General features: G+C 38.7%; 1 protein-coding gene across 1 annotated transcript in view; it reads left to right on the top strand.

Moving 5' to 3' along the window:
• The window catches only part of LOC137133507 (contactin-associated protein-like 5), a 92,041-nt gene that overhangs the window by 40,835 nt on the left and 26,868 nt on the right, over window positions 1–24,338 (top strand). The window contains exons 4-12 of the mRNA XM_067517182.1: window positions 3,261–3,408; window positions 7,656–7,859; window positions 7,933–8,117; window positions 9,980–10,123; window positions 11,775–12,042; window positions 15,110–15,250; window positions 15,374–15,533; window positions 19,324–19,430; window positions 22,149–22,268. Of these exons, the coding sequence (XP_067373283.1) occupies window positions 3,261–3,408; window positions 7,656–7,859; window positions 7,933–8,117; window positions 9,980–10,123; window positions 11,775–12,042; window positions 15,110–15,250; window positions 15,374–15,533; window positions 19,324–19,430; window positions 22,149–22,268 (1,477 nt within the window). The remainder of the gene's footprint in view (window positions 1–3,260; window positions 3,409–7,655; window positions 7,860–7,932; window positions 8,118–9,979; window positions 10,124–11,774; window positions 12,043–15,109; window positions 15,251–15,373; window positions 15,534–19,323; window positions 19,431–22,148; window positions 22,269–24,338) is intronic.

Here is a 24,338-nt window from a genome sequence, read left to right on the forward strand (position 1 = left end):
TACATAATGTACCTTTTATACTTTCAGTATTTACTAAAATCGTCAACCAAAGCAGCTGAAGTCATTCATTCATTATAAGCTCCCAAGACCAATTTACATGTACAAGTTGGCCCATGCATATTTTTTAGGATCCTGAAATGATCATATAGAATTCATTTTTAAAATGCTATCACCCTAGCCATTCGAGGCAGATGGCTGCCCACCCTGACCCTGGTTCTGCTGGAGGTTTCTTCCATTAAATGGAGTTTTTTGTCTCCGATGTTTTCAGGGCTTGCTCAAGGGGGAATTGTTGGGTTCTCTCTATACATCTTTAGAGTCTTGACATTATTCTGTAAAGTGCCTTGATATGACTATCTTGTGAATTGGCACTATATAAATAAAGTTGAATTGAACTAAATTGATTTGTATTATTAAAAGAACTTCCACTGATTCCAGAAAGGTGGAAAGATGTAGTAGTTCAGTCTGAGAATATGCAGCATTTTTTTTTGTATTTTTTTGTTTGTGTTAATTTATTAGATTCCTACTTTTACATGAGTCCAAAAACTGAATCTTGACCTGTCTTACCTTTTCCTGTTTTCAAGTTTGGGACATTTTGTAGATTTTGTTGGTACCCAATAAAACAAATAGATCAGGGAATTTCTCTTGTGCAATGGGCATCTATACCATTAGACAATCTTTATAAAACAAAATGACTTATCACCTTTTCTAGATCTTTCGACTGCATCTCATCACAGCACACACAGAAGCTTAAGCATCATTTTTTGACAAAGGTGCACTCACATAACAAGTAATGTGGATGAGTGGAGCACTGTTTCTGCTCAAAGATGATCTTTAGTGTGTGAACATTTGCCTTGATCTTTCTCCGGTTGTCACATGACTCCTGCTTCATGATCTTTGAGATTTTCCTGTGGTCCTGAAGGTCATATATAATACTCTATACTACCAGCTAAAACAACAATGTTCTTCAACTTGGTGAACATCTTTGAATGTATCAACCTTGGACTGTTGGGGTGATCATGTGAATGTGGATGTAAAGCTTGGAAAGGATAAATGACACCAAATTATTTTCCTACTTTAATGAATCTCACACCTTGGCTGACACACGCTGACGTCTGTCTGGCATTTTAACAAGTCAGGTTCAAAGGTAACAGCTCACTGCCAGAAACCGTAGGCAATAATGAGAGGGCAGCAGCTGGAGAGAGACTCTGAGCCAATGTTGAGGATAATGAAGCTCCATCACAAACTGGACTAAAGGTCTACAGCCCAACTCCAAATGTTAACATATACACAAAAGACTTATAGAAAATGCAGATATTTTTAGTGTCTAACCAGTGCTGGACATATTTGACACTGTGACTGGTGGTGATAACATAAAATAAATGGAGACTCCACAAAAGAGGTTCTTCTTAACATATAAATGGTCTGCACTTATATAGAGCTTTTCTACTGGTACTCAAAGCACTTTTACACATGCTTCTCATTCACCCATTTGCACTCTCACCAATGGGGGAGCTGCTATGCAGCTAGGCAACACTCACTGGGAGCAACTAAGTTGGGGTTCAGTGTCTTGCTCAAGGACACTTTAACATGTTACCACAGGAGCTGGGGATTGAACCAACAACTGTGGGATTAGTGGACGACCTCCCTACCACAGTCACCCCTTCGTAGGTGAAAACACAAATTAAATGGTAAATGGTAAATGTTCTGCACTTTCATAGTGCTTTTCAACTGTTTGTACTCAGAGCGTTTTACTCTGCTTCTCATTCACCCATTCGGACTCACAATCACACACCGCTGATTGCTGCTCAGCGGCTCTGCAGCTGGCCAACACTCACCAGCCCACTGCTCCTCCCAGGGGAATGGGAGAATTTCTTAAATTATTACCATCAGTTCTACAACTCTTTATTGTGTATTCTTTGAACATTTCCCTATAAAGTAGCATTCTGCAAATTTGTGTACATTATATGTGCAGATGAAGTGCATAATATTCTAAAATGGTCCAACCAGCCTGTGTACACCTAGAAATTGGTTGAACCATTTAAAAGCATCAAGTATAGCGCTCATCTGAGCATCTGGAAGATGTTTTAGCATGTCTCTTTAACTCTCGTCCAGTTTCCTTAGAGACATCACACTTGGATAACTCCAGAATTCCAAAATAGCTGCTAATAATCACAAGGAAAACACTGGTTGAACGTTTCTTCAGCACTGCAGAACATACATGCTAAAGATAAAAGCAAAACTCACCAGACATCTGCTTCATTCTGTTGTGTTTGTGCATTTCAAACTCACAGTTTCAGACACATTTAGTGATGCTATGCTCAAATTAAACATTAATGAACTACAATTATGAAGTCATATGACTCCCTCATATATTTTAATAACTCAGATAATTTTAAAACTGTTAAAAACACCATGGAATATCATGTTAACCAACCAAATAATCTTTTATTAATACCACCTGGCAACATGTGAATTGCTGGATTGGCTTGGTACAGGCCTAGTGGCCCCCTGGCCTCTGCAGTTCCCGTATGAAGCAATGTTTATATTGAAATGACATAAAACGTTTCTGTTGTCTGATGGTTTTTTAATTGTTCACCAAACCCCAGAGCTTTACTGCCAAGCAGCAGTAGATAATAATAATATTAAACCTTATATATGCCTGAAATCTAATATGAAGTAGCTGCACATAAGTCATTAAGCAGAGATATGTGTTTGATTGTTCCTGTCTACTTACTCTCTGTGGTGAACACTGTCATGGTGACATGAATAAAAAGAAAGTCACTGTTTTTAAATTTCAGTTTACACTAAATTTACATTTACATTTACTCATTTAGCAGATGCTTTTATCCAAAGCGATTTACAAGTGAGGTACAAGGAAGCAAAAACCTAAGTCAAGGAGAAAACATCAAAGCAAAGTCATATCAGAAAAGTGTTCACAGTTCATGAGATGTAAGTGCAAGAAAGAGCAGAAAGAAACTATTATATTTTTATTTTTTTATAGATTTAAGTGCAAGACACACAAGACACAATACTGACTGATGTTTTCTTTGTTTTCCACTTTGTTCAAGGACCTTTGTTTTTTTGCTCATATTTATTATAAGTAATCTAATAAAACAAGCACTTACATAAGGTGCACATTATTACTTATTGCAGTCTTAATTCTGAGGCTGTGTCTTTTTTCTGAGTGTAACCTTGGTGATGTTTTTTAGTAGTAAAATGCTGCCATTATAGACACTATCTTTTGTTTTTCTGTCCTTTAGAGGTTTGTGGGGAATATGGATTCGGAGGCCGTCATCCAGAACAAGCTGTCCCACTCAGTGAGAACCCGTTTCCTGCGTTTTGTCCCTCTGGACTGGAGCCCCAGTGGCTGGCTGGGCCTCAGAGTGGAGGTGTACGGCTGCTCATACAGTGAGTGACACGACCTGAAGTCAACACCAGAGTGGGAAGCACATGTGCCCAGTGATTTTCCAGTCAATCTCTAGCCAGACAATCTAAGACTAATGCAAAAAATTAATAAAAAATATAAAAGTGTAATTATTAGGGCAATTAAATATATTTAAAAAAAGAAAGATATAAAATACATTTTATTTTTCATTTTAACTTTACCTAATGTTAATATGAGGCTTCAGTGGTCTGAGTGTGTAGGATGTTTCCTAAAATGCAATAAGAAATAATATGTGATTTTTTTATTTGTTTGAACTATTATTTATGACTTGTTTAAATAGAAATCAATATATATTTTTTCTACTTCACTGTTGACTAGTGTTTGCAAGAGTATTTTTTGGATTTCTGTAAGGACTTACACTGTAAAGTGCATCAAGATTAATCTGTTGTTATTCAGTTCTATATAAATAATATTTAATTGAATTGAAGGTTTTTTGTCTTTTTACTGACCAACTTTATTTTACTGTGTAAATATAAGCAAATGTAAAGTCTGATGCCTGCAAAATACTCAAAAAAAGGTTGGGACAGAGGCATGTTTTACACTGTGTGCATCATGTTTCCTTTTTCAATGTTGGGATGCACACTAATTACTAGGTCTTTCCATCCATCTGATCAAAAAACAGTCTTTTTAAACTAAATAACAATTCTCTCGCAAAGTTTCTATCAAAGTTTTGCATCACAAGTTTTGGAATCATCCAGAACAGTGTCTTTGAAGGTTTTCAGTCTTATTTTGCCTCCGTCCTAACTTTTTTCTGAGAGAATTGCAGACATCAAACTCAGTCTAACCAGTCTAAATCTGCTTATATTTTCAAACTACAGTAAAGTTGGTTCTTGGTACTTTTGTCAGCTATATGAAGATTCATGCAAATTGACAAATTGCAGATTTTACTTTTCTTTTTCTTTTGTTTTCTGGAAATGAAAACCTGACCCACTGACTTTCAAAGGAAGTGGGATGGCATATCAGATATTACAGAATGGTATGAGTTAATAAGACCAACCACATCTGCATGGTTCAATACAATCAGTAGTAAAAGCAGGTTCAGCCAAAATGTCAGAATTCTTTAAACAGCCCTGCACTGTCACAATGAACAATCAAAATGGCTCCGTGCAACACTGGACTGGTGCAGCGAGTGATCCACCTTCTCACTCTGGCCACTGTGATAGGACACAGAAGGTCATCAGTGCATTTCAAAACAATAAAGACTGCTGCGACCTCAGGGTTATCCATATTTAGCCCCTGAACAAATCATTTTATAAAAGAAAATTGATGCACTCAATTTGGAAATTACCAGATACCAACAAGTCTGAATGTAGCTTAACAAAAAAAATGGTTCATTTACAATTTTTTTTCAAATTGTGCAGTGGAACAATGATTAGCACCATCACCTCAAAGCTAAAAAGCTGGGGCTATTTTTGTGAAGCCTGTCCAGCCTTTGGCTACCCTGGTGTCCTCTTGCGGTTCAAAGACATGCAGTATATTACATCTACATTAAGCTGGATTAAACTGTGAACACATCTTTCTCTTTCCATTTAGCTTTCTGTCTATAGTTAAATTACAGTTATCTTCCCCTAGTTTTGAGGCTTTTGAAACAGTCCTCCAGATGGTGCACATCTGAAACCGATGCCTTGATGCTGTAATGTGTACACTGGATGTGTAGCCAAACAGATACTGGCAGTAGCACTACTTTTTATACTTACAAAACCTTTTTCAATAGATTTGATGTGCCACATATCCACCCCCTAAGGTGCTTCACCACAGGTACAAACGTGTCATCCCTGCATGACTTGGACAAACACCCGTCTCTGCACAAATGACCATCTTAGCAGAGCAGATGAGGAGGGAGCTATGCACGCTTCACCTCACAAAGGCTGCAGGTCTGGATGAAGTAAGCCCCAGGGTACTGAAAGCCTGTGCCTCACAGCTACTGTATGTGGCATCCTTTAGCACATCTTCATCTTGAGCCTGCAAATCGAGAGGGTGCTTGTGAGATGTTAAACATCATGCTTGGTGCCAGTACCGAAAGTCACCCACCCCAGTGTCATCAGTGGCTAGAGACCTGTTTCTCTAACCTCCCACATCATGAAAGTGTTAGAGAAACTGGTCCTGGACTTACTCAGGCCCCTGGTGAAACCAACTCTGGACCCCCTCCAGTTTGCTTATTATCCTCAGCTGGGGGTGGAGTACGCCCTCATCCACCTGCTACACCTAATCTATGCCCAACTGGACAAGTCAAAGATTATGTTCTTTGACTTCTCCAGTGCTTTTAACACAATCCAGCCTTTCCTGCTGAGGGAGAAATGAAAGAACATGCTTGTTGACACCCCCATGGTTGCATCGATTTTGGACTACCTTACCCAAGTACGTCCTTCTACTCCCAAATACCTTGGTGTCCACCTGGACAATAAACTTGACTGGTCAGTTCATGCAACATCAATATACAGGAAAAACAAAGGCTGTATTTTCTAAAGAGCCTAAGGTCCTTCGACATCTAAAGCACCATGCTGTTGGTGTTTTAGGAGTCTGTGGTAGCCAGCTCCATCTTCTCTGCCGTGGTTTGCAGGGGCAACAGTATGAAGGTCGCAGACAGAAACATAATGGACAAAATAATAAGGAGGGCTTGTTCTGTTCATCATGTTGTGGCTGAGAGGAGAAATGTTTTCCAAACTCTCAATCATGGACAATCCGTCTCACCAACTCCACTTTGTGCTGGCTAAACAGGGGGGCACTTTCAGCCAGAGACTGATCACAGTCAAGTGCTCCACATAAAGACACAGGAGATCCTTCTCCCAGCGACTATTAAACTGTGGGGGACTAAATGGTCAAAATTTACAACTAGTATTGTTTTTATTTTATTTATTATTTTTATTTCATTTATTTTTACTCCTCTATCTGAGTTATTTCCTACTTGATCAGTAGTTTCTAGTAGTACTTGTTATTGTCTTAGTTTGCTGGAAGCCTTTTTCTTTGTTTTGTTCTACTTTTGACTTGGAGAGCAGCCGAACAAGGAAACACAATTTCCCTATGGTATCAATAAAGTTGTTTGAATCTTGAATCTAAAAGCAGTCTTTGATTGTCTGTTTAAGTGATGACTCTCAATTGCCTGGGGATGTTAATGTGAATGGTTATCTGTCTCTTTTTGTCAGCCCTGTGACAGAATGTTGATCTATCCAATCTGTAGTTTGCCTCTCACCTTATGTCAATTGGGATTGGCTCAAGCCCCCTTACAACTCTTTATCCAGTCAAGTGGTGCAAGGTTTGGTATATCCATCAATCATCTACACTGTTTATTTATATTATAAGGTGTTTTTTTCAGGCAAAGGCAAGAGTCATATTAAGTAACATAGATCTGAAAACTACTGTACTGTACTGTCCCTTAAAATGATCCCAGACACTTATGGATTTGATAAATGAAACATCATATCCAATCTCTACTTTTTATCTTTACATTAGCCTGCAATAGTAAAGTTTAAACCATTGAATTTATTCATAATTCATAATTCATAATTAAGTAAGTAAGTAGTGGCCTTTATGTAGTATAAGAGTTGGGTGCCCTGAAGCGTCTCTTTCATCTACAATTGGTTGAAATACTATAGCTACGATTGCCAAACAGCTGTCATTACAGCAGGATATCATGATGCTCACAAAGAAATGAAGGCTGATTATTTGAATGGAATGGTTCAGTGGCGAGCTGTCAGTTATTATGATGTCCATAGTTACTGCTGAATAGGCCAACTACAACCTACAAGTAACCCAGTAGGTTTATCCTTACTGATGTCTTTCATAATTTGGGGACATCTAACAGCTGTAGTAAATATGACTTTATCAAGAGTTGCAGTAAGGGACATCATCTAAAATCAACAAAAGCTGTCTAGTCAAGGAGGTGTGTGTGAACACATGACGCTAAACCAGAAAATTTGCTTTTCACCATATTTTATCTCATAAAAGCCACCTACAGCCAGGTGTAGTAGAGACAAACAAAGCCATATATATGGGCTGAGAAGAGATATCAAGCCATTTAATTGCTACATAACATCTGAATAATGTTTTCAGTGGTAAATAAGCCTCCACTGTGAAGAGTTAAACTAACTAAGAGCCATTATTAAGCACATTATCAGCTGCAGGCTCATCTTTTACTATGCTTTTTTCTCATTGTTACATAGAAGTACACACTGATATACTACTTAAATCATTTGAATGGATTTTGTTTCAGAGTCATATGTAGCGGACTTTGACGGCAGAAGCTCTTTGCTGTATCGATTCAATCAGAAGTCGATGTCAACCGTGAAAGACGTGATCTCTCTCCACTTCAAGAGCCATCTGGCTGAGGGGGTTCTACTGCACGGGGAGGGACAGAGGGGCGATTACATTACCCTGGAGCTCCACAGAGGGAAACTGGACCTCTATCTCAGTCTAAGTAAAGTATTCATATAGCATGTTTTCTAACCAGAATCTGTGCCTTTTTGACTGCTTTATGTGCATTATTCTAGACGACAGCAGGCTGAGGTTGAGCAGCAGCCGTGTTGCCATCACTGTGGGGAGTCTGCTGGATGACCAGCATTGGCACTCAGTCCTCATTGAACGCTTCAACAAGCAGGTTAACTTCACAGTGGACTCCCACACACAGCACTTTCAAACCAAAGGTGAAGGACACTCCCTGGACATTGACTATGAGGTAGGACACTAACAAGTAAGTCAGCTGTCTTTGGCTGAGACACACAGAAAGAGTAGGGTAGTCAGATAGTTAAGATATGGACTAACTATGTAGCTATGTAGTCAGAAACGTGTTATTGTTGATAAACAATAAAACAAAACAAAAAATAAATTATTAACTGTAAAACAATGTTACAAATATAACTATAATCTGTCAGAGTCTACTGTACATTACAAAGTTGATGACTGAATACTGGAAAGTAAGGGCTTTATTTTTGTGTAGTTGCAAATTGTTTTATTTTCTTTAGTCCTCATGCTCCTCAAGCACAATTGTAATCCAAACAGATGTCTTTGCACCGAGGCTTTGTTAATTTCAGTGCTCATTTTGATGATATGAGGCAAACTGTGATGTGAAGCACAGACACACAGTAGTTTTGGTACCTAAACACCTTCCATTTCTGTTGAATTTGGCTTCCTTCACTTTGCTGCACAGTTTTTATTTACTGCAGATTGATAATAAGACATGTTATTAAACACCTGTAGATCAATCACACAGCAGCATAAATGATACGGATGTTTCATCTACAACATGTGGTTTCAGAGAGGGGCTGTTTGTAATTTAATACATGGATGGCCTCAGCAACAGCTACTTTCTAAATTATTTATATCTCCAACACAGTGACAGAATCAGGCAGGATCTAGTGGTAATTAACAACAAAGCAGCTGTCCCCAAGATGAATTCAGAGGTCTATTAAATCTGACTGGACATTTGGATTTTTAAAGCTAAAGTCTAAACACTGAATCCACAGTTTCTGTTTTTTGCTGGTAATTTTTTCTTATCATTACAAGCACTTTATAGCTCTACAGTATCAAGGATCAATGGCTTTTGGCTTGTCCCTTCAGGGGTTGCCAAAGCGGAACATGTTCTGCACGTTGATTTGGCATGTGTTTTTACGCCGGATGCCCTTCCTGCCGCAACCCTCCCATTTTTTGTCCGGGCTTGGGACCGGTACCAAGGTTTCCCTTGGTGGCTGGGTGGGGCCACATCTAGTGGGGTGGACTTTCAAGCCTGCTGCCTTCTGCATCCCAAAAGATGCAGAGTCTGGTGGCTCTTCCACTGAACCACCAGGCCCCCTTATTCAACTTTCAATTCAACAATTCACAACAAAGTCATCTCAGGGCACTTTAAAGAATAAAGTCTAAGCCTATAGCAGCATAACTATAATAAACTATATGCTTTATTAAAGAGGAAGGTTTTAAACCTAGACTTAAAAGTAGAGAGGGTGTCTGCTTCCCGAGTCTGAACTGGGAGCTGGTTCCACAGGAGACGAGCTTGATAGTGAAAGGCTCTGCCTCCCATTCTACCTTGGGAAATTCTGGGAACAACAAGTAGGCCTGCATTCTGAGATCGAAGTGGTCTACTGGGATAATATGGTGCTATGAGGTCTTCTATACAAGCTCCAAGCATTCCTTTATTCATTGAAATGTAGCTTCATCGTAGGTGGGTCTGTTGTGTGATTTGGAAGTTAACTGTCTGGACAACCGTGAAGAAAATCTGCCAAACAAATTAACAGTTTTACCAAACCCAATTCATTTATCTTTGATAAACTAATTTTAATATAGAGGTGTTGTGTTGCGAATTTAACAATTTTGAACTTGCTATAGCTCTACAGTATATTTAATTTTATTATTAATATTATAATAATGAGACCTAAATCTTTCAAAATGCAGCCCAATTAAAGCTGTATACATAGTGCTGAGGTGTTTGTTTGGATCCAGTGAGTCAAGTCTTTTTGTGACTGCATTTTGAGGGTGTAAAAGTGAAAATACAATCCATAAATATTTCTTTGATTTAGTATCTGTATTCCAACCTCTTCATGACAGTTGAGCTTTGGAGGGATCCCTCTGCCTGGTAAACCTGGTACCTTCCTTAGGAAGAACTTCCATGGCTGCATGGAAAATCTTTATTACAACGGCATCAGCATTTTAGACCTGGCAAAGAGGCGCAAGCCCCAGATACACAGTGTGGTAAGCAGCATTCATACAGGTTTGTATTCTATTCAGCTGATTGACAATTTGATTGTACAGGTCCCATAATGAGTATTCAAATCCCTTGGAAGATTCAACCATATATTTGTTATAACATTAAATTATGTTCAATGATAAAAAAGTAAAAAACTATCAACAATTTTTTATTTTATGTTAAAGTTAGAACAGATATCTATGTTTAAAAGAATGTAGTAGAAATACAAAGTATCTGAAAGGTCCAGTTACTAGTGAATCAGTGTCTTGGCCCTCATCAGGTTTCCCACTTGGCATTGTCAAAGTGACCTTACATGGAGCAACAATATATCACAGGACTCAGGACTTACGGGTGAGGCAGAGTAAAAGACTATTGTCTGCATTAAAAGCAATAGTAGTGCCCATACTGACATTGTTCTAATGTCCAAAAATATATGTAGTGGCTACATTGAAGGAGTCCATTGTGATTTTGGACTGTAGTAGACCAAATTGCAGGCTTACTGATACCTCTGGCCAGTGAAAATTGTGTTTTTTGAGCTGTCTCTAATACACTAGGCACTGATGAGAATAAATGGTTTACTTCTGTCTGTCTAATGTGTGAATAGTTTTAACCTAACACACACCCTATTAGTTCATCTTTCACACAAATCAGACAGGTTGGTCAGAGAGCCACATCTCATCTGACAATACCAGAGCTTTAAAAATCTGATTTCTGCACTCAAAGGTCTTAACACACAGCAGCAACTGAAAGATCTGCCATGATGGAATTTCAACTCACAGAGTCACAGAGCTGTGATTGCTGTGTGCTGCCCTGCAGCCTTTGGGAATGAGAGGACTGCTCTGTGGTCAGTGGGTGCATATGATACTTTTATATTTTTACTCAAATTCTTCCTCGGTTGCAAGGGTGGCTCAATTCTACAGACATTTAAATCCATCAACATAACAATCAAAATAAACATAACCAATCCAACAAAGATTATATGGGGCAGAACACATTATCAGGCTCACAGTTCTCATAGTCTCACCCTGATGTTGATTACACAGCAGTATAAACTGATATACAAGCTTCTTCAGCCTGTTCCAGGTAAATGAAGTCTAAGTTGACATGTGAAGATTAAAAAATATGCTGTTTGCAAGACTCAGTAGGCTTTAAGCAGGCTGTTTCAAACTGCTTAAAAAAGGCTTCTAAGGGTCAGCCTGTTATTTCTGAACAGATGAAAATTGTATTATATAGTTTAGATGCACATTTCACGGACATATTGTTAAACCAAGCAGTGCTACAATATAACATGACCCTCTGAATAACTGATTTGAAAAACAGGAAAAGAATGTCCAAAGGTTCTGAGCCAGTAAAACCTAGATGCACGTTTGTTGATTTGTGTAAAGCATCTGCCAATTGACTTAATGTATCTTCTTACCAATAGATTTGATATAAGGGTCCATGAAAGGTTGAAATACATATTGTTAAATACTACACTTTTATATAGTAATTTATCTCATATAAAGTTTTTCAGTTGTTTTTACTTTAAACTGCCACTTTTATGAGATGAGATTAAATATAGCTAGAAGCTGGTTTGCCTTGACTTAATGTCCAATATCTCCATTTTCTTTATACTAATGTTATTAACATCCAACTGTTGTGCTTTTGGTCCTATAGGGCAACGTCAGCTTTTCATGCGTGCAGCCCCAGCTCATGACCTGCACCTTCCTAAGCTCCAGCAGCAGCTTCCTGCTTCTGCCGGTGACATCGTCCACCACAAGTGGTTTCTCCATTGAGTTCCAGTTCAGAACATGGAACAAAGATGGGCTGTTGCTCTATGTACAGCTGAATCCAGAGCCCCACAGACTGGAGCTGCAGATCATTAACAGCCGGCTGCTCTTGACCCTCCAAAGCTCAGGAGAGAGAAAATCCCAGCTCTCTGCTAGTGAGGACACACACACACACACACACACACACACACACACACATCCAACATATGATGACTCCAGATATGAACTTCACTCTCCGCACAGCATTTGAATCAGCAGGAACATCTGTGAACATCATGATCAGTTCATGCAATATTAACCTACATCAGAGGGTGACGTCCATTGTCCTTTCTCTGTCTACACAAAGACAAAACTGTGTATACTCACTCAAAACACCCTGTCTGCAATATGCCATGCTTGGTTTCATCATTCTAAAGCAGGCTAAGAGAGACAGCACAGTCCTAATCCTACATGTCGATTTATAAAAGTGATTTCCTGCTCTGTGTTTTCATCACATTTGTCCTCAGTAATCTCAAAACAGTATTCATTTCCTTGGGATTACTTGAAGGAAAATGCCATCCAATGCGCTGTCTGAGATTGCTGTTCTAAGATAATACAGATGTTTGATTGATGAAGGCATGTTCCAGCAGATGGTGGGTTTAGTGAGAAATACAGATGAAGTCGAGATACTTGACATTCAAAATTTTAAATTAAATGAACTACAACACCCACTGACACAGACATAGATACAAAATGTCTACATTTTCTAAGTATGTGCAATATTTTACATATACATTTACTCCAACTACTATAGATAGATAGTAGGATAGAGATATAGATATGCTGCTAATGTCCAAAGAGAGGCTTATCTGGATAAAACAAGGTTAGTTTGATGTATAAAAACGTCATCTACGACGTTATTGTATTGGTGCTGTTGCAGCAGGATAGATGCAAGAATCAGTGTGAATGGGCCAAAGTCATTGCAAAAATAATAAATAAAACAGTCAAATTCCACTATACAAATTTGTATCATGATTTACTGTGCAAGAACGTTTTTTGAAATGGGCTGTGTACAGTGAGACAGTGGAATGAAATAGCTAATGAGATTTAACAGCAACATCTCCATCCATCCATTTCCACTGATATAAAAGTATCCTTCTGGTCATTTTATATCAGTTGAAAATAAATGTAAAGACCCAAACCAACAGTAAATGTCTTCTACTAGCGAGTATTGTGTGTCTGTGGCTTAAAGCCTGACATACTGTAGTTCTTTGTGCCTTACAGCTCCATTTTTGTCTAAAAACTATTAAAGGGACATCAGTGAGACACACTGTTTCTCAGGGTGACATGTTCCTTTATTACTCACACATGCACACAGACACACACACACACACACACACACACACACACACAGTAATTTGCTTTGACTCTGCCCCACATCCAGTGTCTTTCTGCTCCAAATACTCAGGAGAGCACCAAACATGATTTAATCTGTCCCTGAAAGTGATCTCTGGCAAATGCTGTTTCCTCCATGTTTGTTTGATAAACACTTGTTTGAGCAGCTGCTTTAGGAAAGCAATGAGGCTACAAAAACTAAAAAACATAATTTAAAGAACGACAAATAGATCTTTTTGGGAGCTGCATTTCAGCACCTCTTCGGAAGTAGTACTAAATCCCTTTTTCAGGAACCTAAAGAAGAAAGGGGGTAGGTGCATGTTGTGCTGTCAATTTTGACTAGGTAAAGAAAAGAAACTCAAGCATGAGCATAACACGAATGTGGTGAAGACACACAAGAACGTGTTTAAAGTTGCAACTAAACAGGTGGTCCGGGCTGTTTCTACATATACCACCATCCACCTGTCCTCATACTGAGCAGGCTTGACAGCCAAGTCAGTCTCAGAAAACAAACAGAGTAACAATAATATACAATTTCAAGTTCCGGGTGTATATATATGAAATGGTCAGCTTTGCAAAGTTCAATTTGCTTATTCTCCAGTACTGATCTCTGCTTGCTTGTGAACAAACCCTAACTTCAAATTCTTTTTAGTTTACTTTACATAGACAATGAGCTGAGTGAAATGGGATTTAGTATACAGTTTCTTTTTTACGTATTTTCTGAGGTTGGCTTGGCTTCAGTCTTTCATGTGCACAGGGGTAAATGCAGAAACAACCTGAACCCGGACACTTCTGGTTTAAGAAGAGCAATTTAGTCTGTACCCTGCTTTATGTAGACATTAGCCTGCTTCACAACTGAACTCCTGCTGGTGTCAGGAGAAATCAGCCTTTGACATTGTCAGTTGCATTTCACACGTTAAAACACAGGAGATCGCTCTGAGTCAGAAGCATCCTATGAGAGCAACTCTGCTTGATTTTAGTGCAGGGCAACACATACAGGAGGCACAACATCATAGGAAACTATGGGAAACAATGTTTTGTTTACATACTGGAGCATCTAAAAAAGTCCTTGTCAACACAAATCCTTCAAACAATTCAGGAGAGAGCAGCGTGCTGGACGCATGAGCTCACGCACATAATATGGACTTTGTACTCACAGGATCTGTCTGGATAATGTCAGGAACATCTCACTTGGACATTTCCATTCCCACATATTGAATGGGGGTCTGGTGCAGAGATAGAGACACAGGGTAAAAGTTAAAGAGGCATTCACCAAGTTTTACACACACAAGCTCAGAGAAGAGGAAGGATGTGAAAAGCAAACTGAGTTAGATGCTAATGAACAGTCTGTCTGCATTATGGATTCTGAGCAATGACTGAGTCACCACCTTCCCCCTAAGCAACCAACAGCATCACAAGTCTCATGGCAATGTGAAATGTGTTTTGCTCCAGTCATTAAACCTTTCTTGACTGCTCAGGGCAAGTGAAAAGTTATTTAATGATTCTATATTTAACCATCTTTATCTCGGTTTCCACTAACACAGGGGTTCTAACTTTTCCCTTTTAAGAAGTAGGAAATAGAGAAGCTTCAGGAGCAATATCTTAATGAGTGCAGTACTTGAGCAAAGTGCACAGGATTTCTGTGTATCTTCCTCTGTCTAACAGTGTGGACCTAATGGTCACAGGATTCAAAAAGACGCACAACAAACAGCCTAACTGATTCTTTCACGCTATCTTTTCGCTATATTCTTTACACCAATGCCATCACTTAAGATTATAATGCAGCAAATTCTTTCATTATTCTGCTTTATAAAGTTTCAGTGGTTCCCCATGTGTAATCCTGTGTAGGCAACAGAGTCAGTGATGGACTGTGGCATTCAGTGAGTGTGGACACCAGACACCTGCACGTCACTCTGACTGTGGATAATGAGCCAGTCTCCACCACAATGTGGGAACACCTGGAATCAAAAAACAACTTTTTCTTTGGAGGTCAGAGGATGCTCACTAAGTATAGCTCAGTTTTCTCTCACCAACACTCAGTAACAACATACTCCTTAAAACTTCAGAGGGCCTTTAAAACTAAAGGTTGCATCATGTGTCATGTTTCTCCAGGTTGTTCCTCCAGTGACTGTCAGACCTCGGCTCCAGCCTTTCAGGGCTGCATGCAGCTCATATTCATCAACAGCCAGCCAATCAATCTCAGCCATGTACAGCAAGGAATACTGGGAAACTATAACGAGCTCTGGTTTGACATGTGCAGCATCAGAGACAGGTAGAGACACTCTTTGATTGTCACTGATCACACACGAAACATTCAACCAAAATTAACTTTGTAAAACGTGATCTAAGCAGTCAGCAAAGGCTGGTTGATGCCACAAGATTCTTTTGTAGATGACAATGTGTTTTCTTTAAAGCAGCCTGTACATCAATCGAGATATGCGCAGACTCATCAAATAATATAGCAGCAGGTGCTGGTTAACACCTTTCTCAGCATAGGATCAGTAGGTGAACAAGATTGGATTTGCTGTCCCATGTGCACCCTGTTTCTCATTACCCACAGTCGTGGACCCACTGAACAGGTTTAAGAGAACTACAGTTAATCTTTCAGCTCTGACTGTTCACTGTCAGTGAATGAAAACACAGAGGTGTTACACTGAGAGAAGAGATGAAAGAGATATTATCCCGGCTGAGAATGTCCTCTACAAATGTAAGGTAGTGTTGGTATCACTATGGTCCATCTTCAGCCCAGAGGCCAAAATGAGCCATGGGTCCATATCAGTTATCATGCCATTAAATGGTGAGTTATTAGTGGTTATCATGGCCATTGCTGCAGTTCAGTACACCGCTTACTGTAATGTTGTGTGTAATGTTGTTTCTATATGATAAACTTAAACCACACACTCTCCCTAAGATATAAACTACTAGTTTTTATGCCTATGGTAAACACATTCCAACACATAATACTGCATTATAATGACCTACTGAGTATGTGGAGCAATTACCTACTGGCCTATGGTTTGGATAACAGCAGATTACATTGAATGACATAATAACATCTGATGCTGGTGTTCTTCCAATAAACTCACGTGTGTTTCTTTGATAGAACTTAACCATTTTCCAGGAGCCTTAAGATCATCCATGCATTATTATGCAACCTCTTATCCCGTTCAGGGTCACAGGGAGCAGGTGCCTATCCCAGCTGTCACTGGGTGAGAGACCCTGGACAGGTCTCCAGTCTATCTCAGGGCCAACACAGAGAGACATACACAGACAGACAACCTGTCACACTCACATTCACACCTACATGAAATTTAGAGTCACCAAATTAACCTAACATGCATTACTAATGTTATGTCTAATTAAGCTATGCATAATGATTACCACAGTGATTTGGTCATGCACCTATATGCGCCTATGATCCCCTTTATTTAAAAAAGGATTAAAAATGATGCACAAGAACCAAAGATATCATCTTTCTGATAAATTTTACATCACAACAATAACAGGGAATTGGAGGGATCATGGAAATATTGATGTAGAAATAAAGTAATAACCAGGTGGGTTTTACAGAATCTACAGTAGATGGTAGGCGATGGTGTAATAACAATGTAAAATATGTAAAAAATACATGTTTGTTTTTGATTTTATCATAATAACACATTACACCAAACACAAACACTACAGTAATTACATGGAATATTACCACACTAGTCAAACGTGTACCTCATGGTGCAACATGTGTGTCTCTTCTGTTAGCAGGTGCAGGAGTCATTTAAAAGCACTTTACAATGTAAATGGTAAATGATCTTGCACCTTACACTCACACAATTTTTTAACATTTCCAACACCTTAGTCTTCATCTGCCGACAGAGTAACATTATGAAACCATAGCAGCTCAATTTCTCGGTTATTTTTGGTCTCTGGCCACTCCTGAGGTAAATGTCAGAGTATTTAGCACCAAAAAGCTTCACTGTGTTAACTAGCGCGTCTCTAACTGTTTGTCTGCTGCTGTGCAGACAGACTTTAAACAAATTCAGGAATTTAAGAATTTCTGATTCCTCTCTTTCCTATAGCATATTAGGTGTGACTGCTGCACATACTTAAGCCTCAGCTTTATGACGATTCACTTTAGCCACGGCCTTTTTAATGACCCCCGTTATGCTTTGCCAAGAGCATTAGAAAATGAACCTTTCCGACAGTTTATCTCTTTTTCTCTGTGCCGAATCCAACTTTATTACTCAGTGTACAGAGCATGAACACTTATGAGCTGCTGGCTCTGATAATTTCCTGACCTGTAAGGGCAACAATGAGCACAACAAAAAATAGCTCCATGATAATTAAACCAGCGACTGCAACTTTATCCATGTTGTGGTTAGCATCCTCTGCTGCAATTACTAGGTGATAGATGAACGTGTATGAAATTATAGCTTCATGCTTGAAATCCTGACAATTATATGAAACTGAAGGAGACTTCAGTAAGGGACAATTAATCACAAGAGTGAGGTTTGACGTTTCTGTGAAGGGCTTATTGTGGTTAGATCCCATAAACAGACATGACGGTGATGCTTTTATTTGTAGAGGAACACCAATCTATTTCTGCTCTACCAAGGACAGACTATATCACAGCATGAGACACCTAACATCACGTCTGTTTGTAATTCTAATGTTAGGAAATACAGAAGGTTTTAAATTAGTTCTTTAGATGAGCTACAAAGCCAGATGTAATATCATGAAAAAAACAAATAGCTGGTGGTAAGCTTGGCTCTTGTTTGTCTGATAAATCCGTACCTGCAGTTAAGCCCAGCCTGAACGCCTCAGAGGTTTGAGGCAGCTTTTGTTTTTCCACTATTTGTCATTATAACTTTACCCATCCATCCATTATCTAAACCACTTCTACTGCTTAGAGTCGCTGGGGGGCTGAAGTCAGTCCCAGCTGACATTAGGCAAAAGGGAAAGTTCACCCTGGACAAACAGCCAGTGCATTACAGGGCCACATATAGAGACAGACAGATTACTCTTACTTTCACACCTATGGGCAATTTAAAGTCAGCAGTCAACTTAACTGCATGTGGACTGTGGAGTAAACCCGAAAACTTAGACGAAAACATTTAAACTTCACAAAGACAGCAGATTTCTACATAGGAATCTCTTCCCTTGAGGAAACAGCTTTTAGAATTGCCCCTTGCTTATCTGAGGCACTTTTTGCAACTATGCAACACACCACTCCTTCAATGTTGTGGGAGTCTATGTGTGGGTTTGAGGGAATTTTTGGAATCTGTAAAAAGAGTGTGTTGTAATTTATTTGGGTCTGTTGTGCCACTAGTAGTGACATTCTGACGTTAGGTCACAAGCACAAATCTGATATGGTTCAACAAAGACTGAACTGTTTATTATATTGTATGATGTTTTGCTTAGACTTTTCTGTTATAACTTTATTATTCATTTTTTAACGTTTTGTGTTTGTCATGCATGTACAGTAACAAGCTGTTGATGGATTATGCACGAAATAATGTACACAACGACTGTAGCTTTGAAATACATAAGCTGGAGGATGCTGATAAGATTTCTCCAGGGTCCAGATGCTGGTGCTGCTGGAGGTGAAGTGAGTCAGAAGTGCAAACATTGAACACCCTTTGGTGATGGGGAGGAAGTAGGAAATTAGTCCCTCCAGGATTTAGCCGATATTGTTGTGATTGTTGTGGGCTAAAATGCCTGATCTCACAACAGCTTTTTTAAATTGTGATGTTTGCAATGATGCTTTAAATTGCAAGGTCTGCAAAATATACAGGGAATTAAAAAACACAACATCTGGCACAACATCTGGCACTAAAGTCGGTGTCTTGTGGAAAAGTCCTGTGTCTTGTTGTGCCATCCACCACCCTTCCTTTACCCTTTACCATTCAAAAAGCGTCACTTTTTCATGCCTTAGAAATGAGAACGGGCTGGTTATTTATTTAGATCATAGCAGAGTATAGCAGTGTGTAGCATGACAGAAAGAAGAATGGCTGGGCTCAGCTTTTACTTCTCATGTGTTAGAAGTCAACTGTAATTGTGTTTTTTAGATGTCTTCCTAACCTCTGTGAACATGGAGGCCGGTGCTCTCAGAGCTGGAGCTCTTTCTACTGTGACTGTTCAGGAACAGGCTACTCTGGAGCCACCTGTCACAACTGTAAGCTCTTCTGAAAACTCAAATCACCCTCTCTTCACCTCCCCAAGTCTCTATGTCTCATAACCTGTGTCGTTTTTTGCAACACACACCTCTTTACCTTCTGTACCTCACACATTAACCCTCAGCTATCCTCTGTTTACGTGAGAGGCAACAATGATTTTTAAATAATTTCAAACCTGTATCTGATTGTAAATACTTTACAGACAAAATATATATATGAAAATCTTGAAAAAGATGAACAAATGTACACTATATTGCCAAAAGTATTCGCTCACCCATCCAAATAAATGAATTCAGGTAAACAAAGCAAGGTCCATAAAGACATGGATGAGCGAGTTTGGTGTGGAAGAACTTGACTGGCCTGCACAGAGTCCTGACCTCAACCTGATAGAACACATTTGGGATGAATTATAGCAAAGACTGCGAGCACTGTGTAATATGTATTTCATAAACACACTTCCCAGAAGAGTTGAAGCTGTTATAGCTGCAAAGGGTGAGCCGTTATATTAAACCTTTTGATTATGAATGGGATGTCACTAAAATTCATATGGGTCTAAAGGCAGGTGAGCCAATACTTTTGGCAATATAGTGTATTACATCGACTTTGATACATTTCAGAAAAGTTGGTTACAGGGACATGTGTTCCATCACCTCTTCTTTTAACGACTCTCTGTGTTTAGAAACTGGGGAGAAAATTACTTTAGCTTAAATAGCTACATATCCTTGCTTGATAGATGATCTTAGCTTCTTAACATTTTGGGGCCTCGTTTTTTCACTTCACAAGGCTTCAAATGTCTTCAGTGGGTAACAGGTCTGCAATGCAGGCAGGTTAGTTTAGTACATAGACAATTTATTATTTAAATCGATTCACCACAAAATACTCTGAAGGCACTTTACCTAGGAAGTAAAACACCTTACAGATATATAAAGAAAACCCAACAAATCAAACAAATTGTTTTGAAAAACAACTTTACATTTTTACCACATTTTAAGACCACAGGATAATTTTCCACTCCACCTCAGTCAGTTTTATTAAGAGCTCAGGCTCAGAGAAGGTGGCAGCATTTTGGGATCTTTTTTATTGCATTGCTGCTCGATGTTCTGAGGATTTCCACCGTTCAGTGCTGCTTTTTGCCTTGATTTCTCTTGACTGTCTGAATGTTATTAGGAACCACAGATAATTAGATTTTACATTAAAAAACGTTACCAAAAATTCCCAAAATAAACATGCATTTTCTCAACAACTCAACTTCTCTGGGATGCCTTTTGCACTAAATCATGACACTGACCTTTACCTGTTACAATAAAAAAAGGTTTGAAATGTTTTGCAAATCATTGCATCTCTTTTGATTTCTATTTTACAGTGGCCCTGAGACCTCAAAGCACTGCAATTTGCAAAAGCACATGAAAAAAGGCACAACACAACCGAATGAAAAAATTGCTACAAATGCCACAACACAACAAAATTGGCTCCAGTAGCAATTAAACATACATTTACAAATCAAAATATTTGTCACTTTTAGTGTTCTCCCCGGAAACATATAAAACTTGTTTGCAACGGTTCCGTGGGACACTAAAAAGTGAAGGACATTTACATTTGTAAATTTATTTTCAGTTTCTCCTGGAGCCATTTCCATTGTGTTGTGTTTTTTGCTGTGGTTTTCTCAATTTCATTGTGCTGTGGCTTTTTGCAGCGTGTTTCTGAGTGTTTCGTCTGTGTTGTTAAATTGTTAAAGTTATTTTTGTATATTCGCTTGTGGTTTGTCTATTTGCATGTGTTACCTCAAACTGCAGTGTTTTGAGTTCTCAGGGCCACTTACAATTGATTTTAATCCCAATTTTTGCCAGAAGTGAGGTTTGTATTTCTTTGTATCTTTTGACACTGGGCTTGAATTGACTGTCATGAATCAATGAACAGACATTCACGTTTCCTTTAGCATCAATTATAATTGCTGTGGTCATGATGTAACTATTCATCTAGTGCTTTCATCAGGTCTAAATTTCAATTTGTCCAATGCTAAAATCTAAAGACAGTAGCACCTTATGTTATATGTCCCATAATTGATGTTAAATATAGACAAAAATAAAAACTTTTCGGAAACAGCATGTATAGTAAGTACTATGCACTATTTATTGTGTTAGTTCCAGGAATTTGTGCTACAACCCGAAGGACTGGAAAAGTGAGAAACAAATATATTTTTCATGATTGTTTAATTGTAAACTTTACTGTATTTTCCAACTAACCACAAATACCTGAAGACCAAATATTAAAGTATTGCTTCTTCAACCAGCTTCAACAGCCTTAGTAATTTAGGTTTAGTGCTGGTTAGAAAGCATGATAACAACAAAACTAAGAGGGTGAACAGCAGATACAGCGCCATTGGTTTTCATCTGCTTAACCTCATTAATTATAATTGTCAATGCCCCATAAATTCATCCAGTATATATCCAAGTTTTGTGATGTATGGCTCATTTAAAGGTTTATGCTGTGTTTAGAAAATTACTGCATCCTCTGCTCATAAGCTCAACTTAAAACCATTTTATTGGTTTTACATTATTTTAATTAGAGCTGCACATTGTTTACCAGTTCACTGGACAGTAAATGCCAACTTGGACAAGCAGTTCTTTTAGGGCCTTCATTACTGCTCATTCATCCTTACTTATTGTGCTGAGCTGCGTCATCAGGAAACTATTAGAACCCTTCTTTTGTGCTTTTAGCTCTCTATGAAATGTCCTGTGAGGCCTACCTGCTGACTGGCAGCTCCTCGGGTTTCTACTCCGTTGATCCAGATGGGAGTGGTCCCCTGGGTCCTACACTGGTCTACTGCAACATGACAGGTGAGATCACGGTAGTCCACCTGCCGTCATTTTTAGTGTCTCAGACTTCCACAGGGAGCTGACAGAGAGCTCAGAGTAAAGAGACCACTTGCTTGCAGATCACTCTGCATTGATTTGTGCCACAGCAGCTCACACTCCCACTCACATTTAGTAGCTCATAAATCAGGGTGTTATACAGTTTAGAACTTGATTTGTCTGAAGAAGTCTGCTTGTTAAATACATTAAAATGGGATGTTTACCAAGTGCAGGTCTCTAAAAGGTAAAGTTTTAGCAAGACAATGCTGTCAGAAGAGTTTATCAGTTTCAAAGTTTAAATATGCTCAGTTATTGCACAGTTTATACTTTTCATTAATAATAATCTTAATGTTTTCAGTCTATAGTGCTTCCCAGAGAGTCAGGAAACATGCTTTTAGTAGTCCATTCTTGAAAGATTCCTTGGAAAGTAAATAAAAATGACCATCGCGTTACAAAATAATATCTCATAGTTAACAACATTTACATGGATTTTTTAAAATACTTTATTTATTAGTGTAGTTATAATGTAATATTGGCAAGATAGCCATGCAACCATGTCTATGTCAGTTAGACTCACAGTTTGTGATGTTGTCAAGATGGGAAGATGGATCTGCTGCCACAAAGGATAAGAAAAATTATCCTCTGTTCCCATCTCATGACATGTGGGACAAGAAGGGTTAAGTTGAGTGTTAACATTCTGGAGATAGTATCGGTCTTTGAGCTGTCACACCTTCCACTGTCCTTTGAGGATGGCAGGCATTCATTAATTTTTTGGAGAGTTCATCACTGCTGTCTAGTCCAAGATGTGTTTCCACCTGACACAAATATGAAGCACTCAGATTAACACAATCCATTAGGTGTGAAAAGCTCTCAGCCTGATAGCCTGATGTACATGGTTCTCAAGCATAGAGGGATTTTCCCTGAGCAAAGTAAATAACATAATGCATACAAAGGACAGGTGAAGACCTTGATTTAATTTTACAAACCCTTGTCACTTTTTGAAGATGAAGTGCAATAGTCATTCAGAGCTGGGTCTTCCTGCTTGAGAATCCTTGTGGTTTTCTGGTTTTAGTGGTGTTCACAGATTGGAGACATAACTCATACTGTTTCTTGGAAATTATTGTGTCCATCTGGCTTTTCAGGTGCTAAATTCCAAACAACTGTAAAGTATTACAAGCAGCACAGAGAAACTCTCACTGACTCAATAATGACGTCTACAATATATTGTTGTAGCTGTTTTTTTCTGTTTTATTTTTCAGTTCAGCAAAGCAGACCAGCCTGATAAGTTACAGTAGTGATAGGCTATGAAATGTAACTGCTTCAGACCTGTAGCCATCACTATTCAGACAGGCCAGATCATCTGGACATGTATCAATCATATCCAGCTCTGTCACACTTTAACAGCAAACAACTCTGCATGTCTTTTTTTCTTTTTTCTTTTGTCCTCTCACCTTTTCCTATGATTTCAAGGACTCCATGGACTTAAATGCCAAAATCTTATATGTTTTTCAAAATATTAGTAGGGGCATCTTGACATTAGAAGACATTTGTCCCTCCTGACCATGCTGTGTCCACAATTGTAATTTCTTTTCTTTAACCACAAAATTGCACCTCTGTTGACTGCTGTTTTTTTTAACTTATTACATTCTGCATGTTCCACGTTATTGCTGTCCATCTACTGCTGTTCAAATATGTGGCTGTCTTCTCTAAGCCCAAACTCATTTAAAATAGACTGAGGTAAAGTGGAAGACTGTCTAATGGTCTGAGAAGTGAAATTTTTACTTTATTTTTGGATATCATGGATATTATGTCCAGGAGAGAGCCCATCTATTAACCAGCAATTCAAAAGCCAGCATCTGTGATGTTGAAGGGCCTCATTAATGTGTATGGCATATGTATCCACCTATGTGAAGGCTCGATAATTAATTACTGCCAAATGATATGTACAGGTTTAGGAGTATATGCTGCCATCATTTTCATGCTTGAATGAAGGAAAAATTAATTAAAAAATTAAAGCAGTTCCTCTGTAACCAAGCACAGTGTTGTTAAAAGAAG

Source organism: Channa argus, chromosome 9, assembly GCF_033026475.1.
Source record: "Channa argus isolate prfri chromosome 9, Channa argus male v1.0, whole genome shotgun sequence".
Taxonomy (NCBI): Eukaryota; Metazoa; Chordata; class Actinopteri; order Anabantiformes; family Channidae; genus Channa; species Channa argus.